This window comes from Bos indicus x Bos taurus, chromosome 2 (assembly GCF_003369695.1).
Source record: "Bos indicus x Bos taurus breed Angus x Brahman F1 hybrid chromosome 2, Bos_hybrid_MaternalHap_v2.0, whole genome shotgun sequence".
NCBI lineage: Eukaryota > Metazoa > Chordata > Mammalia > Artiodactyla > Bovidae > Bos > Bos indicus x Bos taurus.
The window spans coordinates 94,970,314-94,995,330 of record NC_040077.1 but is presented as its reverse complement, the minus strand read 5'-3'; the positions used below and the strand labels follow the sequence as shown (position 1 = coordinate 94,995,330).

The 25,017-nt window shown below is 39.6% G+C and overlaps 1 protein-coding gene across 1 annotated transcript; it reads right to left on the bottom strand.

The window, feature by feature from the left end:
* Positions 1-4,658: 4,658 nt before the first annotated feature.
* FASTKD2 (FAST kinase domains 2) lies at positions 4,659-25,007 on the bottom strand. The gene is made up of 12 exons (XM_027565471.1): positions 24,921-25,007; positions 23,291-24,111; positions 20,216-20,319; positions 19,265-19,373; positions 18,858-18,981; positions 18,465-18,604; positions 17,200-17,372; positions 12,022-12,185; positions 8,281-8,493; positions 7,781-7,865; positions 5,806-5,920; positions 4,659-4,862 (listed from the first exon to the last, which is right to left on the bottom strand). Exons 2-12 carry the CDS (start codon positions 24,008-24,010, stop codon positions 4,743-4,745), a joined length of 2,067 nt encoding a protein of 688 aa, XP_027421272.1. The 5' UTR covers positions 24,011-24,111; positions 24,921-25,007; the 3' UTR covers positions 4,659-4,742.
* Positions 25,008-25,017: the final 10 nt, after the last annotated feature.

Sequence of the window (25,017 nt, the reverse complement as noted above, 5' to 3'; positions counted from 1 at the left end):
AACAAAATTTGGAAAAAAAAAGCAGGAGAATAAAATTTGAATCCTCTACATATAGTCAAGTGTTTGTTTTTCCATTTAATAGAAGTGTTAAAGTTTTTCCCACATCAAGTAAATTATGGTATATCTAGGTATTTTACAAATATTAAAATGATGTCTTAGAACAGCGCTTCCCACATTTTCATGAGCACACAAATCACTTGGGATATTGTAAAAATACAGGTTCCGGTTCAGTAGTTCTGAGATGGGTTCCAAGAGTCTGCATTCCTAACAACCTCCCAGAAGATGCTGATCCTGCTAGTCTGTGGACCACATTCTGAGTAGCAAGGGCTTAGAAGATATATATTCCATTAACGAGGAACACTTAAGTACTTCCCGGTGTTAGGCTATATGCAGTAAAATATGAAATCAATGGAGTGATAAGAATCCTTACATACAGTGTGGGAATAATACAAATATTTATCATGTGCATACTAAGGGTGCATACAGACACAAAGATAATTAAAAATCTAACTCCTAGTCCACGTCAATAGGTATCAATGTTTTCAAGACACTAGAGCATTCTATAGCGGTAGAAAGCCCATCACTGGTTTCCAGGGAACCAAAGGAAAGGCAAAAAGGGAGGAAACTTTCAGGGGTGGTGAATGTTCATAACCTTGATTGTGGTGGCATTTTCATGGATATTTTACATATATGTGAAATCTGTTAAAACAACAGATTGTGCACTTTAAATATATGCAGTTTGCTGTTCGTCAATTATACTTCCATAAAGCTATTTTTTAAAGTATAGGGGAAGAAGTCACAAAATGCATTCCAGAAAGGTTGTATTAATTTACATCCTACCAGCAGCATACACAAGTGCCTGCCTCATTACCTGTCGGCACTATGATTCCTAAAGGAAAAAAAAACAGTGCTAATTTAGAAAGGCAAAACCTCTCATTTGTTTGAATGTGTATGTCTCTGATTACTAACAGACTGAAATATTTTTATGTTGATCAGCTCATCACTCATTTTTATTTTGTAATGTGCTCTTTACTTAGATATGTCATAAATATATTACCCATTTTTTTTCTCTTGACTAAATGTTTACATTTGTGTGACATAACACAAATGGACATATTAAAAAGGTTTAAGAATCAAAAAATAAAAACAAAAGCCAATCCTAACACTGCTCAAAACACAACCAAAAAAAGGTCAGTCAAGACTCAAAATTAAACATAAAAAAAAAATCAGTCTTTTACATCTATTTCTTTCACAAGGTGGCTGACTTATTAGCATAAGACTGCATCAGAAGCAAGCCATATACATAAATGTATCCAACTTTATATCTTTAATATTCACTCTTTCAGTTGGTTAATAAAGTAGGTTATTTTATCCCCTTTAGAGTTTGGTACTGAAATATTAACATATTTTGTGATTTAATCAAGAAGAGTCAGAATTTAGATTTATAAACTCCCCCATCTTTTATTTATTGATCCTAATTGTGTGAGAAATGGGTCCATGAAATCAAACTGGAGTTAAGTGGTTTTTGTTTTGAATCAACTGAATAAATACCAGAAAAGGAAAATATTTATATATTTTCCTGGAGTGGAAAGTAAATCTTAATCCTGAGAAGACTTATATATTATTAAATTGTTTTCCTTCCCTCTATACCTTCAGTCTCACAAGATTTTCTATACAGCAATGAAGAATGCTAACACTAGTAATACCAGTGAAAGAGGAATGCTAGTTCCTCCAGAGAATCCATAAATTTGTCCAATCCTTTGAAAATGAGTCATAATTAGCCATTAGAAAAAACTTACGTATGTATTTACTCTTTAAAGAATGAAAATTTTAGTTCCCTAATATTTTCAACTCTTGTTCTGAAGCTTGTAAGATTAAATCGTTTGGTCAAGTGCATAAAACTAGATGATGTCCAATCTGGAATAAAAGTTCAGATTTCTTGATACACAAGCTGCAAAGCAGCAGCAAAGGAAATAATGTGGAAATCAACGATGTGGCTTAAACTCCAGAAAAATCAAATTCTTGAACCTTTACTTCCTCATCCATAAAATGAGGGAGGTGGATTAAATGATTGATGCATTTCCTTTCAGCTCTAACCTTTTCTAAATGCAGGGAGGATAAGCTGATAAAACCTGTGACAGATGCAGTCATATTGCTAGAGATTTTTTATTGCCAACTTGGGGTTTCTCAACTACTTTTCTTGTAAGTCCGTATGAGCTCAGGTTCAAATTCCAGCCCTATCCTATTTATATAGCCTTTATAAATAATTTATCCTCTTATTAGATAAGAGGAAATAAGGGTCCCAAGAGATTAATAGCAGCTATATGTCAAACAGTTAAGATAATGGAGAATATACCCAAATACTTAGCAGTGCCCAGCACAGAGTAAGATGTTCAGTGCATGTCTGTGTATCTGGGGTATTTCAGTCCATCCCAGCTGACATTAACAGAATGCCACAGACTGAGTAGCTTATAAACAACAGAAATTTATTTCTCACAAATAACTGTGGGAGAGGTTTGGAAGTCCAAGACCAAGGCTTTGGCAGGTTCTGTCTGGTGAGCGCCCGTCTCCTGGTTCACAGATGGTCATCTTCTCATTGACTTCACAGGGAGAAGTGATAGGGAGCTCTCTGAGGCCTCTTTCATAAGAACTAATCCAACTCATGAGACCTCCACCCTCATGATCTAGTCATCTCCCAAAGCTCTACCTCCAAATACAATCACAGTGGGGGTTAGGTTTCAATAAATGAATTTCAGGGATGGTGAGGGGGTGAGGCACAAACATTCAGACTTTTGGATGGGGGTAAAATAATACCAACATACACATGGTAAAACCTGCTATATCCCCAGCAATTCAAATATTAGACAGACAGGCATATGACAAATGTGAACAACTATTTCCACAAAAGAATTACACACATAACTGAAAAATAGCCCCCAGGTCTGGCTCACAAGAGTTCAGCTATATATATTTAGTTTAAAAGACTTTGTGAAATGATGAGCGCAGAGGGGAAGAGGGAGAAAGGAAGAAAGGGAGAAAGAAATGACCTCAACAAAGAGGCAACCCACAGCCTATAAATCTTAAGGAATTTGGACTCCTTGCTATCTGTGTTATCTCGTCTCTGTTTCTCTTAGTTTGGTCCACAAACCACTTCCATCTAGAATGCTTGTTACAACTGCAGATGCCCGATACTCACTCATTTTTAACATGCTACCTCCTTAATTTTTATACATTTTTAGCTTGCCTTTGACTGTGTGGATCACAATAAACTGGAAAATTCTGAAAGAGATGGGAATACCAGACCACCTGACCTACCTCTTGAGAAACCTATATGCAGATCAGGAAGCAAGTTAGAACTGGATATGGAACAAACTGGTTCCAAATAGAAGGAGTACTCAAGGCTGTATATTGTCACCCTGCTTATTTAACTTATATGCAGAGTACATAATGAGAAACACTGGGCTGGAAGAAGCACAAGCGGGAAACAAGATTGCCAGGAAAAATATCAATAACCTTAGATATGCAGATGACACCACCTTTATGGCAGAAAGTGAAGAGGAACTAAAAAGCCTCTTGATGAAAGTGAAAGAGGAGAGTGAAAAACTTAGCTTAAAGCTCAACATTCAGAAAATTAAGATCATGACATCTGGTCCCATCACTTCATGGGAAATAGATGGGGAAACAGTGGCTGACTTTATTTTTGGGGGGCTCCAAAATCACTGCAGATGGTGATTGCAGCCATGAAATTAAAAGATGCTTACTCCTTGGAAGGAAAGTTATGACCAACCTAGATAGCATATTGAAAAGCAGAGACATTACTTTGCCAACAAAAGTCCGTCTAGTAAAGGCTATGGTTTTTCCAATGGTCATGTATAGATGTGAGAGTTGGACTGTGAAGAAAGCTGAGCGTCAAAGAATTGATGGTTTTGAACTGTGGTGTTGGAGAAGACTCTTGAGAGTCCCTTGGCCTGCAAGGAGATCCAACCAGTCCATTCTAAAGGAGATCAGCCCTGGGTGTTCTTTGGAAGGACTGATGCTAAAGCTGAAACTCCAGTACTTTGGCCACCTCATGTGAAGAGTTGACTCATTGGAAAAGACCCTGATGCTGGGAGGGATTGGGGGCAGAGGGAGAAGGGGACGACAGAGGATGAGATGGCTGGATGGCATCACCGACTCGATGGACGTGAGTCTGAGTGAACTCCGGGAGTTGGTGATGGACAGGGAGGCCTGGCGTGCTGCGATTCATGGGGTCGCAAGGAGTCGGACACGACTGAGCGACTGAACTGAACTGAACTGAATTTGAGAACCTAGTCCAACTGCTTTGTGGCCAGTGCTTGAAAATGTTGTCCATAACTGAGTCCTAAAATAGCTTAGATTCCAAGCCAAGGACTGCCCACACCAAATTACCTGCAAACCATCACAACTAAGAAACCCGTTTTTAATGCATCAAAGCTAATGAGAAACAGTAAAATCTACAGCTCATGAATTTGTCAGGTATCTGGGTACTGGAAGGAATAGGTACTACTGCAAAGATGAGCCTTCTGGAATTTTCTCAGCATATTCTAAAGTGCCAGTAACAACATTTCTTTCATTCTTAACACTAATTTTTAACAGTGAACTGAAATAACACTTTGTATTATAGTGAGCGGTCAGGTAAATTACATCGACAACTGAATTATAGTATTTATTAAAGTTATTTTTACAAATTCAGGTCTCCAAACATTAAAAGGTTGTTTTTCACTTTAACATGTGCTTTGCAAATGTATATCAGCAGAAGACAGTGCTTTGGGTGAATAGATTTTAGTCTTCAAAAATGCGACTGCATCCTTCATCTCTAGTTTTTCCACCTCCCAATTATTGACCTTACCAAAGAAAGAAGAAAATAATCAGTTTGCAAGAAGATGATGACATATAAAAGCTAGTTTTGACACCCAAGGATATTGAAATAACATCAAGCCAACCACTTACAATTTATGCACATTTTAAAAAGTTTAGTTATGACTATATATACTAGGGTTGAAGAAAGCTCTCACAGTGAAAATTACAAAAACTTTAAAGGTCCTCTAAAGGGTGCAAACATTTCTTTTTTGGGATAATCTTCCTTAGAATATACATAATAGCCAATATGAAAAAAAAAAAAGTGTTACAGATTAGCTCATTAGAGAAATGGGCCATCTTAGCCTTGATAATCCAGGCATGATCCAGTTTTAGATACTGAAGTATCATAACGAAGATTCAAATGTTTACAGTTCATATTATATGCAGGACCAAATGACTGGCATTTAGATCGATCCTAACATTAATATAAACTTCTTTGTGTGGTCCTCACTCCATATAGATACCTTGAGGTTGCTCAAGTTGTAGTGTTCAGAATCAAATGAAGTACAGAGAGGGAAGAACTATCCTCTTAAAACCCTCCAGCATTTTCTAGTGAGAAATATCCTTAATGGCCTCACAATGACCCATGAAAACAAAGCTTTAATCAACATCTTTTCTTCTCCTGTTTAAGATAACCTAGAAACTGAATATGGTTTCATGTTCTTAAATAGGAAAATATATTATTTACATTTTTCCACTTAACAAAAAAGATTAAATTATAAAACCCTGAGTAAATGACTAGTAATCAACTGAGCAGGAACAAAATCATATACCAGAAATGTTCTTTTTCAAAGAAAACAATAAGCAAAACAATTATTCCAATACTGCTGGCAGTTTTTCTAGTCCTAGTAACCAACTTCAACCATAACATTCCTGGCAAAATGAACATCAGTAATTGAAGATGATTTCATTTGCAATTTTTCTTACCAAGATTACATGAAAACCCATTATTTTCAAATGCCGCATTTTCATAGCAAGGTATCCTTTGGGGTGGGTTGAATCCAAACAGTAAGCAGATTTAGGAACACAGAGTACAGCTACTCTGAAAACAAAAATACAGACTAGTTACTAATGAGATGACTGTGTACAATCTTGCTGTATTCTTGTTCTTTGGAGATTTCAAAGCTGAGCCCTCCACTGACCACATTCCTCACCGTTCCCTCCTGTTCTAGCCCTTCACTTCCTCATTATCTGGCCTGTGCAGACATTCCAGTATGTGAAGGCCACTTAGGAACAAAAAGCTTATAAAGATGTTTTATACAAACAGTATCTCTTAACCATCTTTAAGAATGGCTACATTCTTCATGAGGAAAATTTTCAGATATGAAAGCACCCATTTTAGGGCTTTCTTATAGAGGTAATCGCTGATCTAAATATAATTATTTATGCCACTAGAAGTATTGGTGTAGATAACACTAAATGGAAAATGCTCTGTTTGTACATATTGTCTCCCCAAGAGAGAAGCATTTAAAAACCAGGATGGGGAGACCAAAAACAAAGAAGAGATAGACAAGACTGTTGAAAAGATAATATCTGTATGTGTAAAAAAAACTGAAGGTGTAATTTTTTTTTCATTGTTCACGGCCTTTTGGAAAGATTAAGTTCATTGGGGGGAAAAAGACATTTGTATCCTTACTGTCTGCTGAGATAAAGAGAAAGAAATTTTATATCTTTAAAGGAACACTGATTTCTCATTTCTTCTCAGTACTTTAGGCTGAGAGCTATTACATTAATTATGCCAGAACAGTTGAATTCCAGAAAAAAGAAAAACGATCTTTCAATGCAGCCAGAGAGAAAGGCTTTCCTTAAGGGGAGATAGGCGCTACGTATAGGGAAGATAGTGGCTGAAAAAGATGGCCAAGGAGCAATCTAGATGGATTTGGAAAGGAGCAAAAGTTACAGAGCTGTGAGTGGGAAGTGATGGGCAGATAAAGAGTCTGAATCCCCACAGACTTTTTTCTGTACCTCTCTCTACGTATTCATGTCCTACAAAGCAGTAGGGGATGTAAGTCGCCTGGGGTCAGGATCCATGTCTGACTCAGCTCTGTGTGCCCTGCAGGCCCTAGCAAAGCCGTGAACACGGGGTGTGAACACAGGGTATGTGCAACACGACCTGATCCAGCTGCTTACAAGGCAGAGTGTGCTCTTGGGGAGCAGCATCAATTTATCCCAGAGACACCTTCTGTACTGTCTGAGTCAAGGCAACTACTTCTAATTAACCTCACTATGGCTCGATCCATATACAATATACCTTAATTAAAAAACTAAAGTTTTTCTACCTTTTCAAAGGTTTGACTGGTAGAACAAAATATTTATACTGGGTATTTTATTTGGGTAGAAGTCTTAATTCTTTAGGATCGCTATTTCATTATCTTGTCAAAAATTCACACTGTGCTGATGGTTTCAATTATGTCAATGTTGTTTGATCACACTGTTTAGCTTTAAATCCTAATTTTTTAAAACTGTCTGTTTCATTAAATGGCCAACTCCAACCCCACGGTCTTCAACCACAGTGCCTACATGTATACCTAAGGAGTAGACTAATGGATGAGACGTCCCTAGGTGCATAACAAGCTCCATACAAATACAAAGTCTGTGTATTGTTACTGCTATTTAATATGAAGTCTTTGAGAATTAAGATTTAAATACAGGGCTTCCCTTGTGGCTTAGCTGGTAAAGAAGCTGCCTGCAATGTGGGAGACCTGGGTTTGATCCCTGGGTTGGGAAGATCCCCTGGAGAAGGGAAAGGCTACCCACTCCAGTATTCTGGCCTGGAAAATTCCACGGACTATCCATGGGGTCCCAAAGAGCTGGAGACAACTGAGTGACTTTCACTTTCCAAAAAAAATAAAAAATAAAAATAAATACAGACAGCTCAGCAAATGAGTATGTGTAAACAAACCTCTGAATATCTGTAGAAGTTACCACGTCCACATCAGAAAATGGAAGCACTTGGCTCCGGTTAGCATCCATTCTGATTTCAAAATCTGGAAGAAAAAAAAAAGTTGATACTAATTTTTCAAACAGTACTCAGTGATTTTTTTGTTTAAAAATTACTACTACTATTACTACCAATAATGACAATGGCAACAGCTAAGGTATACCGAGCTTACTTACTTGTGTCAGATACGAGTCTGGATTTTACATGTACTGTCTCATTTGTAGGTCACAGGAACCCTATGAGGTGGGTACTATTATTACTGCCATTTTACACATAAGGAAAGAGGCTGGCGAGTGCTGAAAGCATGGCACTAGTAGGCCGGGGAGTGAAAATCCACACCCAGGTAGTCCACTCCAGGGCCCATGCTGCACCACACTAAGCTGCCGCAGTAAACTCCTAATCTTTTGTCAGAAAAAAAGAAATATAAAGTAAAACAGAAGAAACTCGTAAAAGTCCCATACCAATAAAATAATTATGTGGCAACTGTACACTTTGTGAGAAGCACCCTTCCCCCAGAAGGTCACTCAGCACTGCGGCGACCTTTGGCTGTGGACAGAAGGTCATGGGGGGCAACTGAGGCAGCACCAAGTCCAGGTCCTTGTGACAAGGAGCATCATCGAGTTTCAGACAAGTAGCCACAACATGAAGCCTGTGAACATTCCTCTCCACGTCACCTAAAAAAAAAAAAAAAAATGTAGTTAAGAAAGATATTAACGTCACATTAAAGAAATTGTATTAATGTACCTATAATTCTGATTATTTGCTTCTTATCAGGAGGGATTTTTATGGGTCCCCCAAGTTCCCACAGTGTGTAGATCAGTGCCTGTACGTGATAAGGTTTTAAGGTTTAAAATACCTTTCAAGGTGCTTTAGCCTCACTCTTCACTCAACTGATGGGGAAACCCTCCAGGATGCTAAAACGCATCCTGGTTAACTAAGGGCAAAGTTGGAGCTAGAATTCAAGTCTCCTGGGTTCACAGCTGCTTCCCCTATATTAGACTGCTTGAAAAATCAGCACATAGTATTCCTCTTCCACACTTCAACTCTGAAATTTCATTCCACTGTTTTTAAAAGGATTTCAAATAACTCTATTTCCCAGATATGGGCTTCCCAGGTGGCACAATGGTAAAGAAGCCACCTGCCAATGTAGGAGATCCAAGAGATTTGGGTTCAATCCCTGAGTCGGGAAGATCCCCTGGAGCAGGAAATAGCAACCCACTCCAGTATTCTTGCCTGGAGAATCCCATGGACAAAGGAGCCTCCCAGGCTACACTCCATGGGGTTGCAAAGGAGTCAGACACGATGAAGCAAATGAACATGGGCATAAGCCTGATACTGCTTTTCCCTTTTAAAAAAAAAATAATAATATTTATTTATTTGGCTGTTCAGTTCAGTTCAGTGGCTCAGTCGTGTCCGACTCTTTGCGACCCCATGAATCGCAGCATGCCAGGCCTCCCTGTCCATCACCAACTCCCGGAGTTCACTCAGACTCATGTCCATCGAGTCAGTGATGCAATCCAGCCATCTCATCCTCTGTCATCCCCTTCTCCTCCTGCCCCCAATCCCTCCCAGCATCAGAGTCTTTTCCAATGAGTCAACTCTTCACATGAGGTGGCCAAATTACTGGAGTTTCAGCTTTAGCATCATTCCTTCCAAAGAAATCCCAGGGCTGATCTCCTTCACAATGGACTGGTTGGATCTCCTTGCAGGCCAAGGGACTCTCAAGAGTCTTCTCCAACACCACAGTTCAAAAGCATCAATTCTTCGGCGCTCAGCCTTCTTCACAGTCCAACTCTCACATCCATACATGACCACAGGAAAAACCATAGCCTTGACTAGACAGACCTTTGTTGGCAAAGTAATGTCTCTGCTTTTGAATATGCTGTCTAGGTTGGTCATAACTTTCCTTCAAAGGAGTAAGCGTCTTTTAATTTCATGGCTGCAGTCACCATCTGCAGTGATTTTGGAGCCCAAAAAAATAAAGTCTGCCACTGTTTCCACTGTTTCCCCATCTATTTCCCATGAAGTGATGGGACCATATGCCATGATCTTCGTTTTCTGAATGTTGAGCTTTAAGCCAACGTTTTCACTTTCCACTTTCACCTTCATCGAGAGGCTTTTGAGTTCCTCTTCACTTTCTGCCATAAGGGTGGTGTCATCTGCATATCTGAGGTTATTGATATTTCTCCCGGCAATCTTGATTCCAGCTTGTGCTTCTTCCAGTCCAGCGTTTCCCATGATGTACTCTGCATATAAGTCAAATAAACAGGGTGACAAGATACAGCCTTGACGTACTCATTTTCCTATTTGGAACCAGTCTGTTGTTCCATGTCCAGTTCTAACTGTTGCTTCCTGACTGGCATACAAATTTCTCAAGAGGCAGATCAGGTGGTCTGGTATTCCCATCTCTTTCAGAATTTTCCACAGTTTATTGTGATCCACACAGTCAAAGGCTTTGGCATAGTCAATAAAGCAGAAATAGATGCATTTCTGGAACTCTCCTGCTTTTTCCATGATCCAGCGGATGTTGGCAATTTGATCTCTTGTTCCTCTGCCTTTTCTAAAACCAGCTTGAACATCAGGAAGTTCACGGTTCACATATTGCTGAAGCCTGGCTTGGAGAATTTTGAGCATTACTTTACTAGCGTGTGAGATGCATGCAATTGTGCGGTAGTTTGAGCATTCTTTGGCATTGCCTTTCTTTGGGATGGAATGAAAACTGACCTTTTCCAGTCCTGTGGCCACTGCTGAGTTTTCCAAATTTGCTGGCATATTGAGTGCGGCACTTTCACAGCGTCATCTTTCAGGATTTGGAATAGCTGAACTGGAATTCTGTCACCTCCACTAGCTTTGTTCGTAGTGATGCTTTCTAAGGCCCGCTTGACTTCACATTCCAGGATGTCTGGCTCTAGGTCAGTGATCACACCATCATGATTATCTGGGTCGTGAAGATCTTTTTTGTACAGTTCTTCTGTGTATTCTTACCATCTCTTCTTAATATCTTCTGCTTCTGTTAGGTCCATACCATTTCTGTCCTTTATCGAGCCCATCTTTGCATGAAATGTTCCTTTGGTATCTCTGATTTTCTTGAAGAGATCTCTAGTCTTTCCCATTCTGTTGTTTTCCTCTATTTCTTTGCATTGATCGCTGAAGAAGGCTTTCTTATCTCTTCTTGCTATTCTTTGGAACTCTGCATTCAGATGTTTATATCTTTCCTTTTCTCCTTTGCTTTTCTCCTTTTCCTTTTCTCCTTTTTTATTTGGCTGTACCGGGTCTCAATTGCACATGCAGGATCTAGTTACCTGACCAGGGATCAAACCCAGGCCCCCTGCATTGGGGGCGTGGAGTCTTAGCCACTGAACCACCAGGGACGTCCCTGATTTTCCTTCTTTAATAGTAAAAACCAAAAGTAAACAATTAATTTTGGTTTCAAGAGTAAATAAATTCACTACTTTGCTAACTATTTGGTTTCTTAATCTAACAGCTGTGCCCTCATTACAGACCATGGGTGGCAAAGCTTTACAGCTGCAAAAGTTGACTTAACTTGGCTTCAAATGTGACATGTAAAGATTAGAAGTATAAACACCTCTGATAGGGGCATAAAGAGCAACTTGAGCATTTAGTCTTTGTATAGGTGCATAACGTGTAAATAAAAAAAACAATGACGATGTGTTTCTTACTCCTGCCATCTGTGTGCAGGGTTTGTCATTAAAGGAGGCTCCACAGGGACTTCCCTCATAGCTCAATTGGTAAAGAATCTGCCTGCAATGCAGGAGACCTGGTTCAATTTCTGGGTTGGGAAGATCCGCTGGAGAAGGGATAGGCTACACACTCCAGTATTCTTGGGCTTCCCTTGTGGCTCAGCTGGTAAAGCTGCAATGCAGGAGACCTGGGTTCGATCCCTGGGTTGGGAAGATCCCCTGGAGAAAGAAAGGCTACCCACTCCAGTATTCTGGCCTGGAGAATTCCATGGACTGTAGAGTCCATGGGTCGCAAAGAGTAGGACACGACTGAGTGACTTGACTTACAGGTTTGCTGGCTTAATGCATGGCCCTTGGACTTCACCATCTTTGGTCCTTTCATTAGGAGCACCTGCTCCAGAAGGTCTAACTGACACCGCTGTAACTGAGCCCCTATTCAGAATCACCAGGTAGCCTGGCACTACTGCCTTATCTCAGTCACACTGCACGCTGACATCCTACCTGACGTCAGCAGATCATCAATGATGTCCTTTTGAAGAAGCTGATTAATGAGGGCCAGGGGAAAATAGTTCATCCAGCAAAATGAACACACTGCATTTAACAGGTTTTCAGAAGATATATGGTGAAGACTACCTGTTAGAGCACTGGCCATAACTTCTAGGAACCTAGAAGGGCAGAAAGGAAACTTGGCTTACAAATATGAAGAGAAGACAAGATCATGATAGAGCTAGTGAGGTGTCACAGAACCAACGGCTTTCAGTGGATAAAACCATCAGGCTTGCATTTGCACTAGGTCTTCACACATCTTTCAGGTCAGCTGACTCTCGTAACAAATATATACATTCAATAAATGTGAGCTGCCATGGTATGTCTCACATAGGGCAAATATTTATAGGCTTTAACTCATTTAATTCCCATTCAAACTCTATGAGATAGGTGTCATTATCATCCTCATAATAAAAATGAGTAAATAGGCTCAGTGAGGTCGAGTAACTCGTCCAAGGGCACACAGCCAAGAAGCAGCAGGGACAGCCCTGAAATCCAAGCTGTCAGGGTCCAGAGCCTTTTAACCACTGTGCTAGGCTTTTATCTAGAGAACGCAATGGCACCCCACTCCAGTACTCCTGCCTGGAAAATCCCATGGACGGAGGAGCCTGGAAGGCTGCGGTCCATGGGGTCACTGAAGGTCGGACACAACTGAGCGACTTCCCTTTCACTTTTCACTTTTATGCATGGGAGAAGGAAATGGCAACCCACTCCAGTGTTCTTGCCTGGAGAATCCCAGGAACGGGGGAGCCTGGTGGGCTGCTGTCTATGGGGTCACACAGAGTCGGACACGACTGAAGTGACTTAGCAGCAGCAGTAGCAGGCTTTTATTCTCAGTAAATCTACAAGGCCTGGAATGCCACTACAGGTTTATAAGCTATTAAAATTCTGTTGCTATTAATGCTGTGAGCTGAAAGAACCACAAGCCTAATTGTACCACCTCAGCTAAGGTTACATAGGATAACTGAGCACAGATGAAGAGAAGGGAAATCAAGGTTAGTTGAGGGTTTATTAGCAGTGTCAATAAACTAGCAGGCCGAGACACACTTTGAACCCAGGTCAGTTTGACTCTTAAGGCATAAGTTATATTTCATTATATCAGAAAAAAAAAAGTAGTGCATGCAAAGTACTGTGATAGTGTACCGGAAAGAACGTAGATGGGGTAGCTTTGGGGATAGGGAGAATTTCAGTAAGTAGAAAAGATGGCAAAAGCAAAGACCACTTGAAACTAAGCACAGAAATGGGAGCCCTGAAAGTGTATCCTGTTCCGCTGTGGTAAGTGAGGAACAGGCAGGGACACTCACAGCAGGGCACGTGTGCCCTGAAGGATGAGCCACAAAGGGAAATGTCTGAGATCGACTGGGAGATCCCATGGCGGGAGGAGACAGATGACGAGAAAGACTGTGATAGGTCCTAGAGACAACAGTGAGGCAAAGGGAAAGCCGACGGGAGTCTGGAGGAGGCAGCCAGAAGGGCTGATCTGGAGCCCGAGGGGTAATCACGTCTCCCACTCCTCGTGCCCTACTTCATCTTCCGCAACACTACAATCTGTGTCATTCCCTATACGTAGTCCGCTGTTTCTTTCCCTCCTGACTTGAATATAGAGTCCTTTCTACACCTGATGCTCCTTCCATGGCTAACTCCTTTGTATCCATCTTTTAAGATCTGCTCAGGTACCATCTCCTCCAGGGAGGACGCTTGACATCTACCCTGACCTTCTACTCCACCAGGCTAGAATCCTGGCACATTCCTCCTCTATCTCTAGGTAACCTGTATAGAACTCTGCCACTTCCATGTTCATGCTCTATTTAACTGCCAACTTATGTCTACATTACCCATTACATAGAATCATCTGGCAAAAAAGGATTATGTCTTACTCACTTTTGTCTTAAGTACCTGAGCACTTGGTACAAGTTTTCTGACTAAATGAACAAATACAATTAGAGGACAAAGAGGATAATGTTATTGGAAAAGAAAGAGTCAAAAATAATGAGCTAAAAATTCACCAAGTTGTAAACACTGAATATGCACAGCTCTTTGCAGGCTGTTACTCATACCTCAATAAAGTGGAGCAGGAAATGGCAACCCACTCCAGTACTCTTGCCTGGAGAATCCCATAGACAGAGGAGTCCATGTGTTGTAAAGGGTCAGACACGAATGAGTGACCAAGCACAGAAAGTGGTTTAAAAGAAAAAACACTTGACATGGTACTTGATAAACAGTAAACAAAACAAACAAAAAAAAAACCAAGAATGAGCTGACTTCCAGAATTATTGATCTTGAGACCCCTGTGGGATCTCCGGTGACCATATACAACCTGGAGTTCAGGAGCACACTGATGACCAGACATGCAATCCGGGATTATCTACAGAGTGGCAAGTACATATCAAAAAGTGAAGAAACCAAAGGACTGGAATGACAGAGTTGAAATGTTAAATGTTTTCTTCCTAGGGCTTCAAACCCAGGAAGATATTCTAGATTTAACACCTTCTCTTTACCAGAGGCCATAACATAAATAAAATGATTAAGGAACAGAATGTGGATATACAAAGTGCTAAGTCAAATTTTCTACAACTCTCCTACCTAATCCATCTCTTCCAGTCAACTCACTTCCCAAATGCTTCGAGTTACTGCTCCTAAAACCTTTGCCTTTCCACCCTAGGAGGCCATCTTCCTTTCTCCTTCCTCCATAAAGCATTCATTTGGTACGTATCATATTGCCTTCCTCTCAATATACATGACTTGCCTCCTAAGAAGGATGGAGAACACAAACTTCTTTATTTATAGTCCTCAAAATACCAACTTCAGGGAACTGCACACTCATGGACATTCAGGAATTTCTTATTGATTAATCTCAATCTATTAGCGACTCTTATCACTCCTACTTCTCCAAAGGAGAAATGCTGAGGTAGGAGGGTAGGGTTAGATCACACTTCCTCAGTCTCAGCACTGCTGACAATCTGGCCTGGATAATTCGTTACTGCAGTGCTGACTTGTGCACAGTAGGACACTGGCGGCATCCCCAGCCTCCACCCACTAGAGAGTGTACGACAACCCTCTCCCCCCACCTCCCCCACCACACGAAACCTAACGTCCCCAGATACTGCCAAATGTCCCCAGGAGGCAAAATCACGGCCAATTGAGAACCAGTGAGTTAGACGAAAGCAGAGCAGACAGACAAGTACAACATTCACGACTCCCCCTCAGTATGGCCTGTTCCTAGTCATGTTTTGTCGAATTTCCTAACCTGTGTGTAGCTACTTAGGGTTACCTTGGTTATCCATCCTCTATTTCCAACATAACAATTTTACTGGACCAAATTATCTCCTGGGACACCTACAGTCAACTGAAAAACTCCCTAACTACTCAGTGTTTGTTCTCTGAATTCTACAGAATCCATGGGCCTGTTTCTGGAGTTTTAATTACTACTCAGCTTAACAATGCTACTTACTCCAGTATTCTTGCCTGGAGAATCCCATGGACAGAGGAGCCTGGCACGACCCCCAGTCCATGGGGTCGCCAAGAGTCAGGCACGACTGAGCGACTAACAATTTCACACTTTTCACTTTCACATCTTAACAGTATTTGTCAAGAAGGGGCAGGAGGAACACAGGAGCCAGCTTCATAATAAAACCAAGAGTGGGTAGTAGAGGAAGGCTGAATTTGGGGAGAATCTTTTCAACCTTTATTTTCTGTCTATTCTGTGCCAGGCTCTGTGCTACGTTTAGAAACACAGGCACCTGGGTCTGACACTAGAAAGCTCTGCAATTGTGGAGAGAGGTTTATTGACAAAAAACTGCAGCTGTGTGCCAAGGTTCCACCAGAGATTCAGATAAGACACGGCAAGCACAGGAGCTCTGATGGAGATATAAGGGAAAGCACAGGACACATACAGGAAGTAAGTCTTTTTGGAACACTGGAGGGTACAGTGAGCAGCTGCTTTTCATGGCCCAGCATTTCTTTCATCACCAGAGCCAAAGAAATGGGCATGTGACCCAAACTCGGTCAATCAGATTCTCTCTTCTGGAAATCTAGATCTTGAGAAAAAACCACAGGGACAAAAAGCTGATGGAGCCAAGCTGGGCATGCATGCTCAGTTGCTCAGCCATGTCCAACTCTTTGCAACCTCATGGACTGTAGCTCTCCAGGCTTCTCTGTTCACGGGATACTCCAGGCAAGAATACTAAAGCGGGTTGCCATTTCCTACTCCAGGGGATCTTCCCAACCCAGGAATTGAACCCATGTCTCTTGCGTCTCCTGCATTGGCAGGTGGATTCTTAACCACTGCATAACCTGGGAGCCAAGCCACTTGGTGGCCAAGAAATGGCCTGTGAACCCTGCCACTGAGACCCTCAGAAGTGCCACAGTTTATTCCTCCAAGGCCTTAATCTAATAATTACTGTGTATCCGGCACTGCCTTAAGATTCTGACACAGGTTAACTCACTTAATCCTCATAACAACAATTATTAAATTGTCCAGTATGATTAGAAATAAGTCATTATTCATGCCCATTTTAACAGATGAAGAAACTGAGGTACAGGTAAGTTACAGGTAAGGTAAAGGTAAGTAGGTAACGAATGGCAGGACTAAGATTCAAACCTAAGCAAGGTGTCTCCTGGGTCTGCACTTGTAGTCACTCTTCTAACAAATGACATGTTATATACATTTCTGGTTTTTAACAAACCCTTAACTGATCTAGAGAAGGAAAGACGTTCTGGGTGGAAAGAAGAGGTCTGAAAGAGCCCGGCACATCTGAGGAATTGCTGTGTTTATTAGTAGAAATGTAGGATTGCAGTTAAAATGAAAAGAACAGAAAGTGGTAGTTTGGGACCAGATAGAGAGCTAGGGTCAAAACTGAGCTATAAACTAGGGTGCTAAGGGAGTAAGTTGGGCAAAAGTTTGAAACGAAGTCTCCTACACTGAATTATCAAATGCACTGCAAAGAACAACAACAAAAGAGCAAAAGCAAAGCGTGTATCTAAGATAAAACTGTTTACCTTCATAAACAAAGAAGAGTAAGTTTTATTTCTGGACATGGATGGGTTTGCTTGTGAGAATTCATTGAGCTTTGTAATCTTTTCTATAAATATGATATGTGGCAATACAAAAAGTAAAAAGGAACAAGTACATACTCGTGGGTCTGGCATTTGTAGAAGTGATTGAGAGAAGAATAAACATTAAGAATACCGACAAGGCTTTTCACATTTAGGAAGCCAGGTTCATCTGCTGCTTTCTTTATAAATAAGTCCATCAAACCAACAGGTCGGAAGCCAAAGTTTTCAAATAAAATGAGGAGAAAAAGAACCTAAAAAAAAAAAAAAAGAATTGAGGGAAAACGTCTTAAGAATTACAGTATGTTATCAGCAATCTTTCCAATTTCAAACAGTTTAAATAAGCAACAGAATTGTCCTGATTGAAAAATATTCCCTTAAAAGGAGTAATTATCTTTCCCTTGTAAAATATCAAGTTAATAAGCAACCTCTTTTTATCAGCCAAGAAGCAGAGCACACAATGGTTCTCATTTCCAATGTCATTTAAAATACATCCTTTCCTACATGCTTTTCATACAAAATCTTGCAAATTACCTTTAAATATACCCCTTCTGAAGTTTTTCAAAATGACCAAGTCAATTTCAAACTGCTCTCCTTTCCAAACCTAGACACTTCCTATATTCTAATAGATAAAAGATAACTCAAAAATTTCTATGTTCAATATTAAATACTAGAAGTGAGAATAGAGCTGAAATACAATGATTAAAATAAATGTTCCACTTCACCTCTCATTTCCCTCTTTGTCATTCTTACAGTAAGGACTTTTCTTTCCAAAATCAATTTCCATAGTAAACACAATATTACCTCAACCTCCAAAGTGAACTAAGCCAGTAATCTAACATGGTTACCTCGGCTTCACTATAAAAATAAGTTTTTACCAGTTGCTTCATTCAGACGTTTTAGTATTAACACAGGCCCTGAACTTAAAGGCTCTTACCCTTGAAGAACAAAGCAAACTTTCCATACATAGAAGACAGTAATGACATTTTATTCTTCAAAACGCTTAAGCCCGTCATATTACCTATCTTTATTATTCTAAATCTAACAAAGGAAACATAGAAAGGCACAAATAATCCTTAGTACCCAACCAAAGTATCATATAATATGAAAAACAGACTTTGGCAATACAGTTTTTGTTTTGGATAGAAAGATGATCAAGATATTGAACAGTATATAATAGGTAACACTCAGACAGAAATTGTAAGGAGCTAATTTTTCAAACCAATTTAGCATTGGAATATTTTGGAATCTAAACCACTTTAAAACGATAGAGAATTATATCCACAAATAAATAAATAGATTTCTTGAAAGTTTCTGAGACTTATTCTAAACTTTAACATACTTACTTTTTTCAACTTCCAGATGTCAAAAGTTGTAGCCACATAATCTGCTATTCCTTTAAAAAGATCTATATTAATATATTGGAGGTCCCTGCAAGACTGCAATATGTTGATCAATATTTTAAAAGGACACCCATGGATGTTACCTTTAAGAATGAGTTAGAAAACAAAAATTACCAGATGATTTTGACTGTAAGATTCAAGATACTATATACCCAGCACTTTTCTTTAGAAAAACAGCACTGCATTTTGTAAAAACAAAAAATAATTATAGGTAAAAATAAACTTTAGATCTAACCATATCATCAGATATTTTTTCATATAACAGCAAACAAACAAAACAAATATAGCTCAGAACACATCAGATGCTATAAACCATGTAAGAAAAATTCCCCTTACTTGTGACTCTCTTACTGCACTCATTCAGAAGGATAATGGAACGGTGATTCATGGCGGCCAGTACCGCAAACATGTGCTGGCAATTCAAAACAGAAAATTGGTCTAATTCTTTCAAGGCTTTCATCTAAAGAAAAATAAATTTTAATTTATCATTTGTGGTAAAATAAATTAAAATCTTATATTTAAATAAAAAAGGATAAAGTTTGAGTAAAATGACTCAGACATATACAGATAAATGTATGTAAATACATACACACATAAATATCTCTATTATTCCACTTAAGCAAAGTTATACCCAAAAGCACAACAATGTCCTCCTAATAAACTGACTTTAGGAGATGATAGCAAATCACAGGAAATATCTTTTTCAAATTTTACCCAATAGAGAAAATTCACAAAGTATTTACCTCCAATTTCCTTTTAAGACCAATCGGAGCATCTTTTCCAATACTTCTCATTACAGTTTGTAATGTGAAGACATGTTTTATTTTGCAAACTTGCTCATCAACTAGCATCCTGTCATCACACACAACAAATACCACAGTCTTAGGATCTTAAAACCAGAAGAGAAATCTTAAAAGTCATTTGGTCCAGTTCCTACTTATAGGCAAGGAATATGAAGCCCAAAGAAATGAAATATCTGCCCACGAGAGTGTAAACAGTTAGTGAAAGCTCCAGGACCCGACTGGTATTCTTTTCTCTCACATTATTTTGCTATCTTTTTGCATAAACAAACATCAGGAGACTATATTAAGACATCCCAATGCATAGTCAATGAAAATGGGAATTAAAAATTATTATAAGATTAGGTGCATCAATTTTATAAAAACTTAACCTCCTTTGCAAGCTGGGCTACTGTCATGTGACTCCACACAGTGCCCAAATAACATTATGAACTGAGCATGTATCAGTTCTCCCCCAGCCCATGTCAATACTATGTTTTAAGATAATTTTAATGTTACCCACACTTTTTTTTTATAGTGAATCCTGAAAGAAGCATTATTTCTAGCTTCACCTGTTCCAAAGTCAGGATTTTAAGCTTAATAAGCTATTAAAGACCAGCTTCCCTTGTAGGTCAGTTGGTGAAGGATCTGCCTACAGTGCAGGAGACCTGGGTTTGATTCCCAGGTCAGGAAGATCCCCTGGAGAAGGAAATGGCAACCCACTCCAGTATTCTTGCCTGGAGAATCCCATGGACGGAGGAGCCTGGCAGGCTACAGTCCATGGGGTCGCAAGAGTCCGACACAACTTAGCAACCAAACCGCCACCGCCACCAACAAAGTCTTTCATCTTTGCTTTTGATTTGAGGTAAGAGAAAAAGAGAAAGCCACTTGAAGAAAGTGTAAGAGAGTTCTCACCGCAATCCTGCCAGAAGAACATCCACATTCTTGCATGGCTCCATTGTGTTTAAGATAGTTGACAAAACTGAAAGACATTTCTCATCACACTCATTGATACGTTCCTATTGAAATGTAATCACAAAAACACTATAGGTAATGAGTTCATAGTAGATGACCTCACCCAAGCAAAACCACTGAACTGATGCTTTCAACTAAAGGATTAAGTATCAAACCAATTATTCAGAGTCAGTCCACAATAAACAGCAACTTTGGAAAACCAGACATTATATGTAAGTGAACTTTTCAAATAATTGATACACATTCTTTTTGTATCAACAATTTCTTTACACTTTCAATTACCACTGAAAATGATTTGACATTGATTATATTCCTCCACTTCTGAAATAACTTTCATCAAGCATTATTTTTACCCCTTTATGAAACCGAAGGCCATCATGGTGACAAGTGCAGTAACAAGCTATAGGGCAGTTTTCCCTCCCCTAATTAATCTTACACTGCTGTGCTTACAATTTCCCTATATTCTTTCCTGAGTATCAAACTGCAACCTCAGTTGTGAACTTTCTAATTCACATCTGCTATCACATTTTACCACCACTATCTGGATCTCAAGAGGAACCCAGGCTCCCTGGATCCTTCTTTCAAACCCTTTGAATCAGGGTTATTAATTTAGTTCCAGAAATGGCCTAATTTAGAAAGTGAACAGTAATAGCACAGCTCACCTAGTGCTCTACAATTTAATCACAACTAGTCTATACACCTCACAAGAGTACTTGTAATCACACCTGAAAGATATATGCTCTTTTGCTAAAATTCCATGACCAACAAGCCACAAAGCCTCAAGTCTGAAGCAGATATTGATAAGAAATGGATACTGCTGGAAGGAAAAAAGGTCTCATTCCCATGAGAGGGTTTCCATTATAGCATTCCATCAATATCTCCTATAAAAGAAAAGACCACCTGGCTAGGTGTTTGAAGGGCAAGCTTCACTGATGATATATTTCATACCTAGCTAAAACGTCTTTGCAACATTCCCATGTTAGTGAGATACAATTATATGTATAGATAATCTGACCCCAAATACCCATTGGTCATATTTCACCAATGCAGATACTATAATGATGGGAATACTGTCCAAAATTCATTTAGAGAATCACTGACCAGGTAAAGTGACTTACTGCAATTACTTTGAAGTAACTATATAGGGAACAGAGTCTACCAAAAAACACAGATATTCTGCAGTTTAAACAAACATACACAATACAAATTAGTTACTGGTTGAAAACATATAGAAATCACAGTAATGTTAAAAGTTAAAAACACTCAAGTATCTATAAACTCAATCCTTGAATTCTATAGTAAGATAGGATACATGTCAGATCATCCTTGGGAAATTTCTATCTTAAAAAAAATTATTTAATTATGATCATTGAGTTTTGAAATCTGAAGAGCCCACTCTTAAGAGGTAAACAATTACTTAAAGGAACTATTCTTTTCCTTGGCCAACCTTGGTGTCATTTCAGTGACGTCGAAGAGGACACTGACTCCTTTGTTTGAAACTAAAAGTGATCCCCCCCATCCAATTTCATTTTTCCAATAAATTTTCCACTCACAGAGTGATCTAAATACTAACTGGAGCAGCTTGACCTTTGCTTAAAATACTCCAGTGGATCCCCACTGCCTATAGCATAAAGGCAAACCCCTTAGCCAGGCATAAAAGGCTCTTTATGATTCAGCCTTTTTCCTCCCCCCAACCTCATGCCTTGTCATGACACCAACCCCTCTCCCTTGACAACCATAGGCACAATTTCCTACCAATTCCCTCAAACTCATAACCCCAATAATCTGTACTTCTAGCCACAGTGAACTACTTTCAGTTCCCCAAACTTTTCTCCAGGTTTTGAACAGTCTTCTCTACTTGAAACACCATCTCATTGGCTATCAACCTTCTCACTGACTGCTGGCCATCCCTTGCACTCAGCTTAGACATCATCTCCTACTGGGCTTGAATTTTAGCTCTACTATGACAAGGTGTTTGTTCATTAAACCAGCAAGTATTTTATCAAATACCTACAAATGGTGACATTAACAAATATGTGGCCTTGGGCAAGCTATTTAACCTCTCTAAGCCTCAATTTCCTCATCAAGAAGAAGAAAGTAACAATGACTACTTTTAAAAGCTACATTGAGAATTATATGAGACAATCCTCCTTTCAAACCCTGTACATATCACTGCTTCAAACAGTAATCTTGTATCCTCCCCCCCCCCCACCCCCCATCACCTCTTCCCATCATGAAGGCATTCTCCCAACTAGGTTTGAAGCCCCTGGTTACACACTGTGTGTATTTTTCTTTCATTGCACTAAAAGCTCTATGTGGCCCTTATTTTGTAATTGTATTCCCAATGATCAGTGCTACAGTATCATAGCGCCTACAATGTCGTAAATGTATGAATGGATATTGGTTATTTTTGTAATTGCCTACAAAGCATCTGTTGTCCCCTCTACAAGGGCAGGAATTATGTTTTCCATATCTTTACATCCCTAGTAACAAGTGTAATAACTAATCCACAGTTGACAGCCAATGAACATTTACTGCGTGAATAAATAAAATCAGTAGTTGTGACTTTAGCCAAGTTGCTTAACATAACAAAATCTCTTTCTTCATCTGCTAGAGTAACACCAACCTCACACAGCTATTGTGAAGATTAAACAGGACAACACAAGTAAAAGGTATACAGGTAGTCAATAAATACTAGCTCCCTTCCCTTCCCTTCTCTCCTTTCAACTACCCAAACTGTTCTTGTATATTTTGTATCTCTTCCCACTTCAGCTTATTCACTATTACTCAACTCCTGAGAAGAAAAATGGGGCAAGTGTTCATAAACTTCTAAAGCAAAAGAAAGATCTTGCTAACTTAAGGTATCTAAACCATAGAATATTAGTATCTATGCAGAAACAAATGTAAACTATCATTCCAATGATAAGTTTCATTCAAGGAGGCTATAGGTCTACTTCCTATCATTCTTTCAAGATTTGCTAAACCGAGTATATTTATACCTCCTTTTGATTTTACCTGGACCACCCTCAGCAAAGTCTGTACGAGCAGCGTGTTCTGAGGAATCCCAAGCTTCACTATAGCATGAAGACTAAACAGCAGGTCTCCGAAATACATGATCTTGGCTTCTCTCATAACATGTTCACACAGCTGGTTAAACGCAGGGTGGTTAAACATCAATTGTTTTTCAAAGCGCTTCTGATCTTCCGACATCCGTTTGGCAATTGTCCACATGGCTGAGAAATAGTTACTACTAGGAAATGTAGGTGCTTTTGAAAATATATCTAACACATCACTCAGAGAATTACACTCCTGAGACAGTTTTGTACTGCTGATCAGGGCTGGTTTTCTTCTCTTGGTGAGAACATCTTCATCAGAGGCCTCCTGATGAAAGCTTTTCTTCAGTTCATTAACAGAGACAAGAAAGTGCTTTGAATCAAAGGACAGTCTTCTAGGACAAAGTAGTTTGTCAACTGTAAAGACTGTTGCCGTGTTTATGCCCTTTGTTTGACAGCCATCACCTTCTGATTTAAAAATTAAAGCATCCTGAAAGAGATATCTAGTAGATGAATGCATTTTATTACCAAAGGTATTTAAGAGGTTTCTTCGGTTCCAGTTTGAATAAGCAACATTTGGTCTGCAAAATGCCAAAGGATATAGCCTCACAGTTCTGCCTGTTGGAACTAAAGTACTGAGTTGTCTGAGGTTCCATAAAAAGGAACCCGCTCTGTTACTCATTTTCTAGTTACTGAAGTACTTTCAAAAGACTTTAAAGTTATCAAGATGACACACACGTCGCTTCTACAAATGAAAAAAAACTCATGTCCGCCGTCATTTTCCTGCAGGGGAAGGGGTTATAACAGAAATAAAAATTAAGAATAAAATTTCTACTTAAAAATACAAAATCCATTTAACAGAGACTAAAGTGGGGACCTAGGGAGACATTAACATTTACCTTAAAAGGGTAAAACCATTTTATCACATAAGGGCTTCTTCCACTTCTACTACAATGTGTATGCTGCTGCTGTTGCTAAGTCGCTTCAGTCGTGTCAGACTTTTAGCGACCCCATGGACTGCAGCCTACCAGGCTCCTCCATCCCTGGGATTTTCCAGGCAAGAGTACTGGAGTGGGGTGCCATTGCCTTCTCTGTGCATACACAGTCTTAAAGGAGCAAGGTTAGTTTGGAAGTAGTGGATACATAAATAAGTCTTAAAAAAAAAAATAATTAGTGGGTTTCTGACGGGAAAGTTTTAGTATAAAGCTTTCTTTGCAGTAAGATTTTACGGAGATGTCGGCAATAAAAATTAAGGGCTTAACCTTGATGGATAATTTTTAACATGAGGATTTAACAACAGCTAAACACGAACTGTTAAAATAAGGCCTTGGACAAGCACAACGGTTCAGGGGAGGAGGCAGCAAACTAAAGTGATGCTTGCACGTGGCCTGCGTTTGGGAGGGAGATGCAACCAGTCTCACCAGGTCTCAGAACCGGTGAGAGGAGTCCGTGCTTCCCGAGCCGGGCCTCTTAGTATGAACCCACCTTCCTCAACTTACTTCCCGGGCAACTTCTGAGACCTTTCTCCGAAAGGCAAGAAGTCTAAAGCGTAGTACAACCAACTGTTCCGCTTAAGTTCGTCCTCCACTCACCTTAGAGTAGAAGCCTGTGATTGTAGACAGGCGCGGCCATGACAGTTTCCCCGCGAACTGTGCGACTCGCGAGATTTTACGGATCCCTCATAGGTCA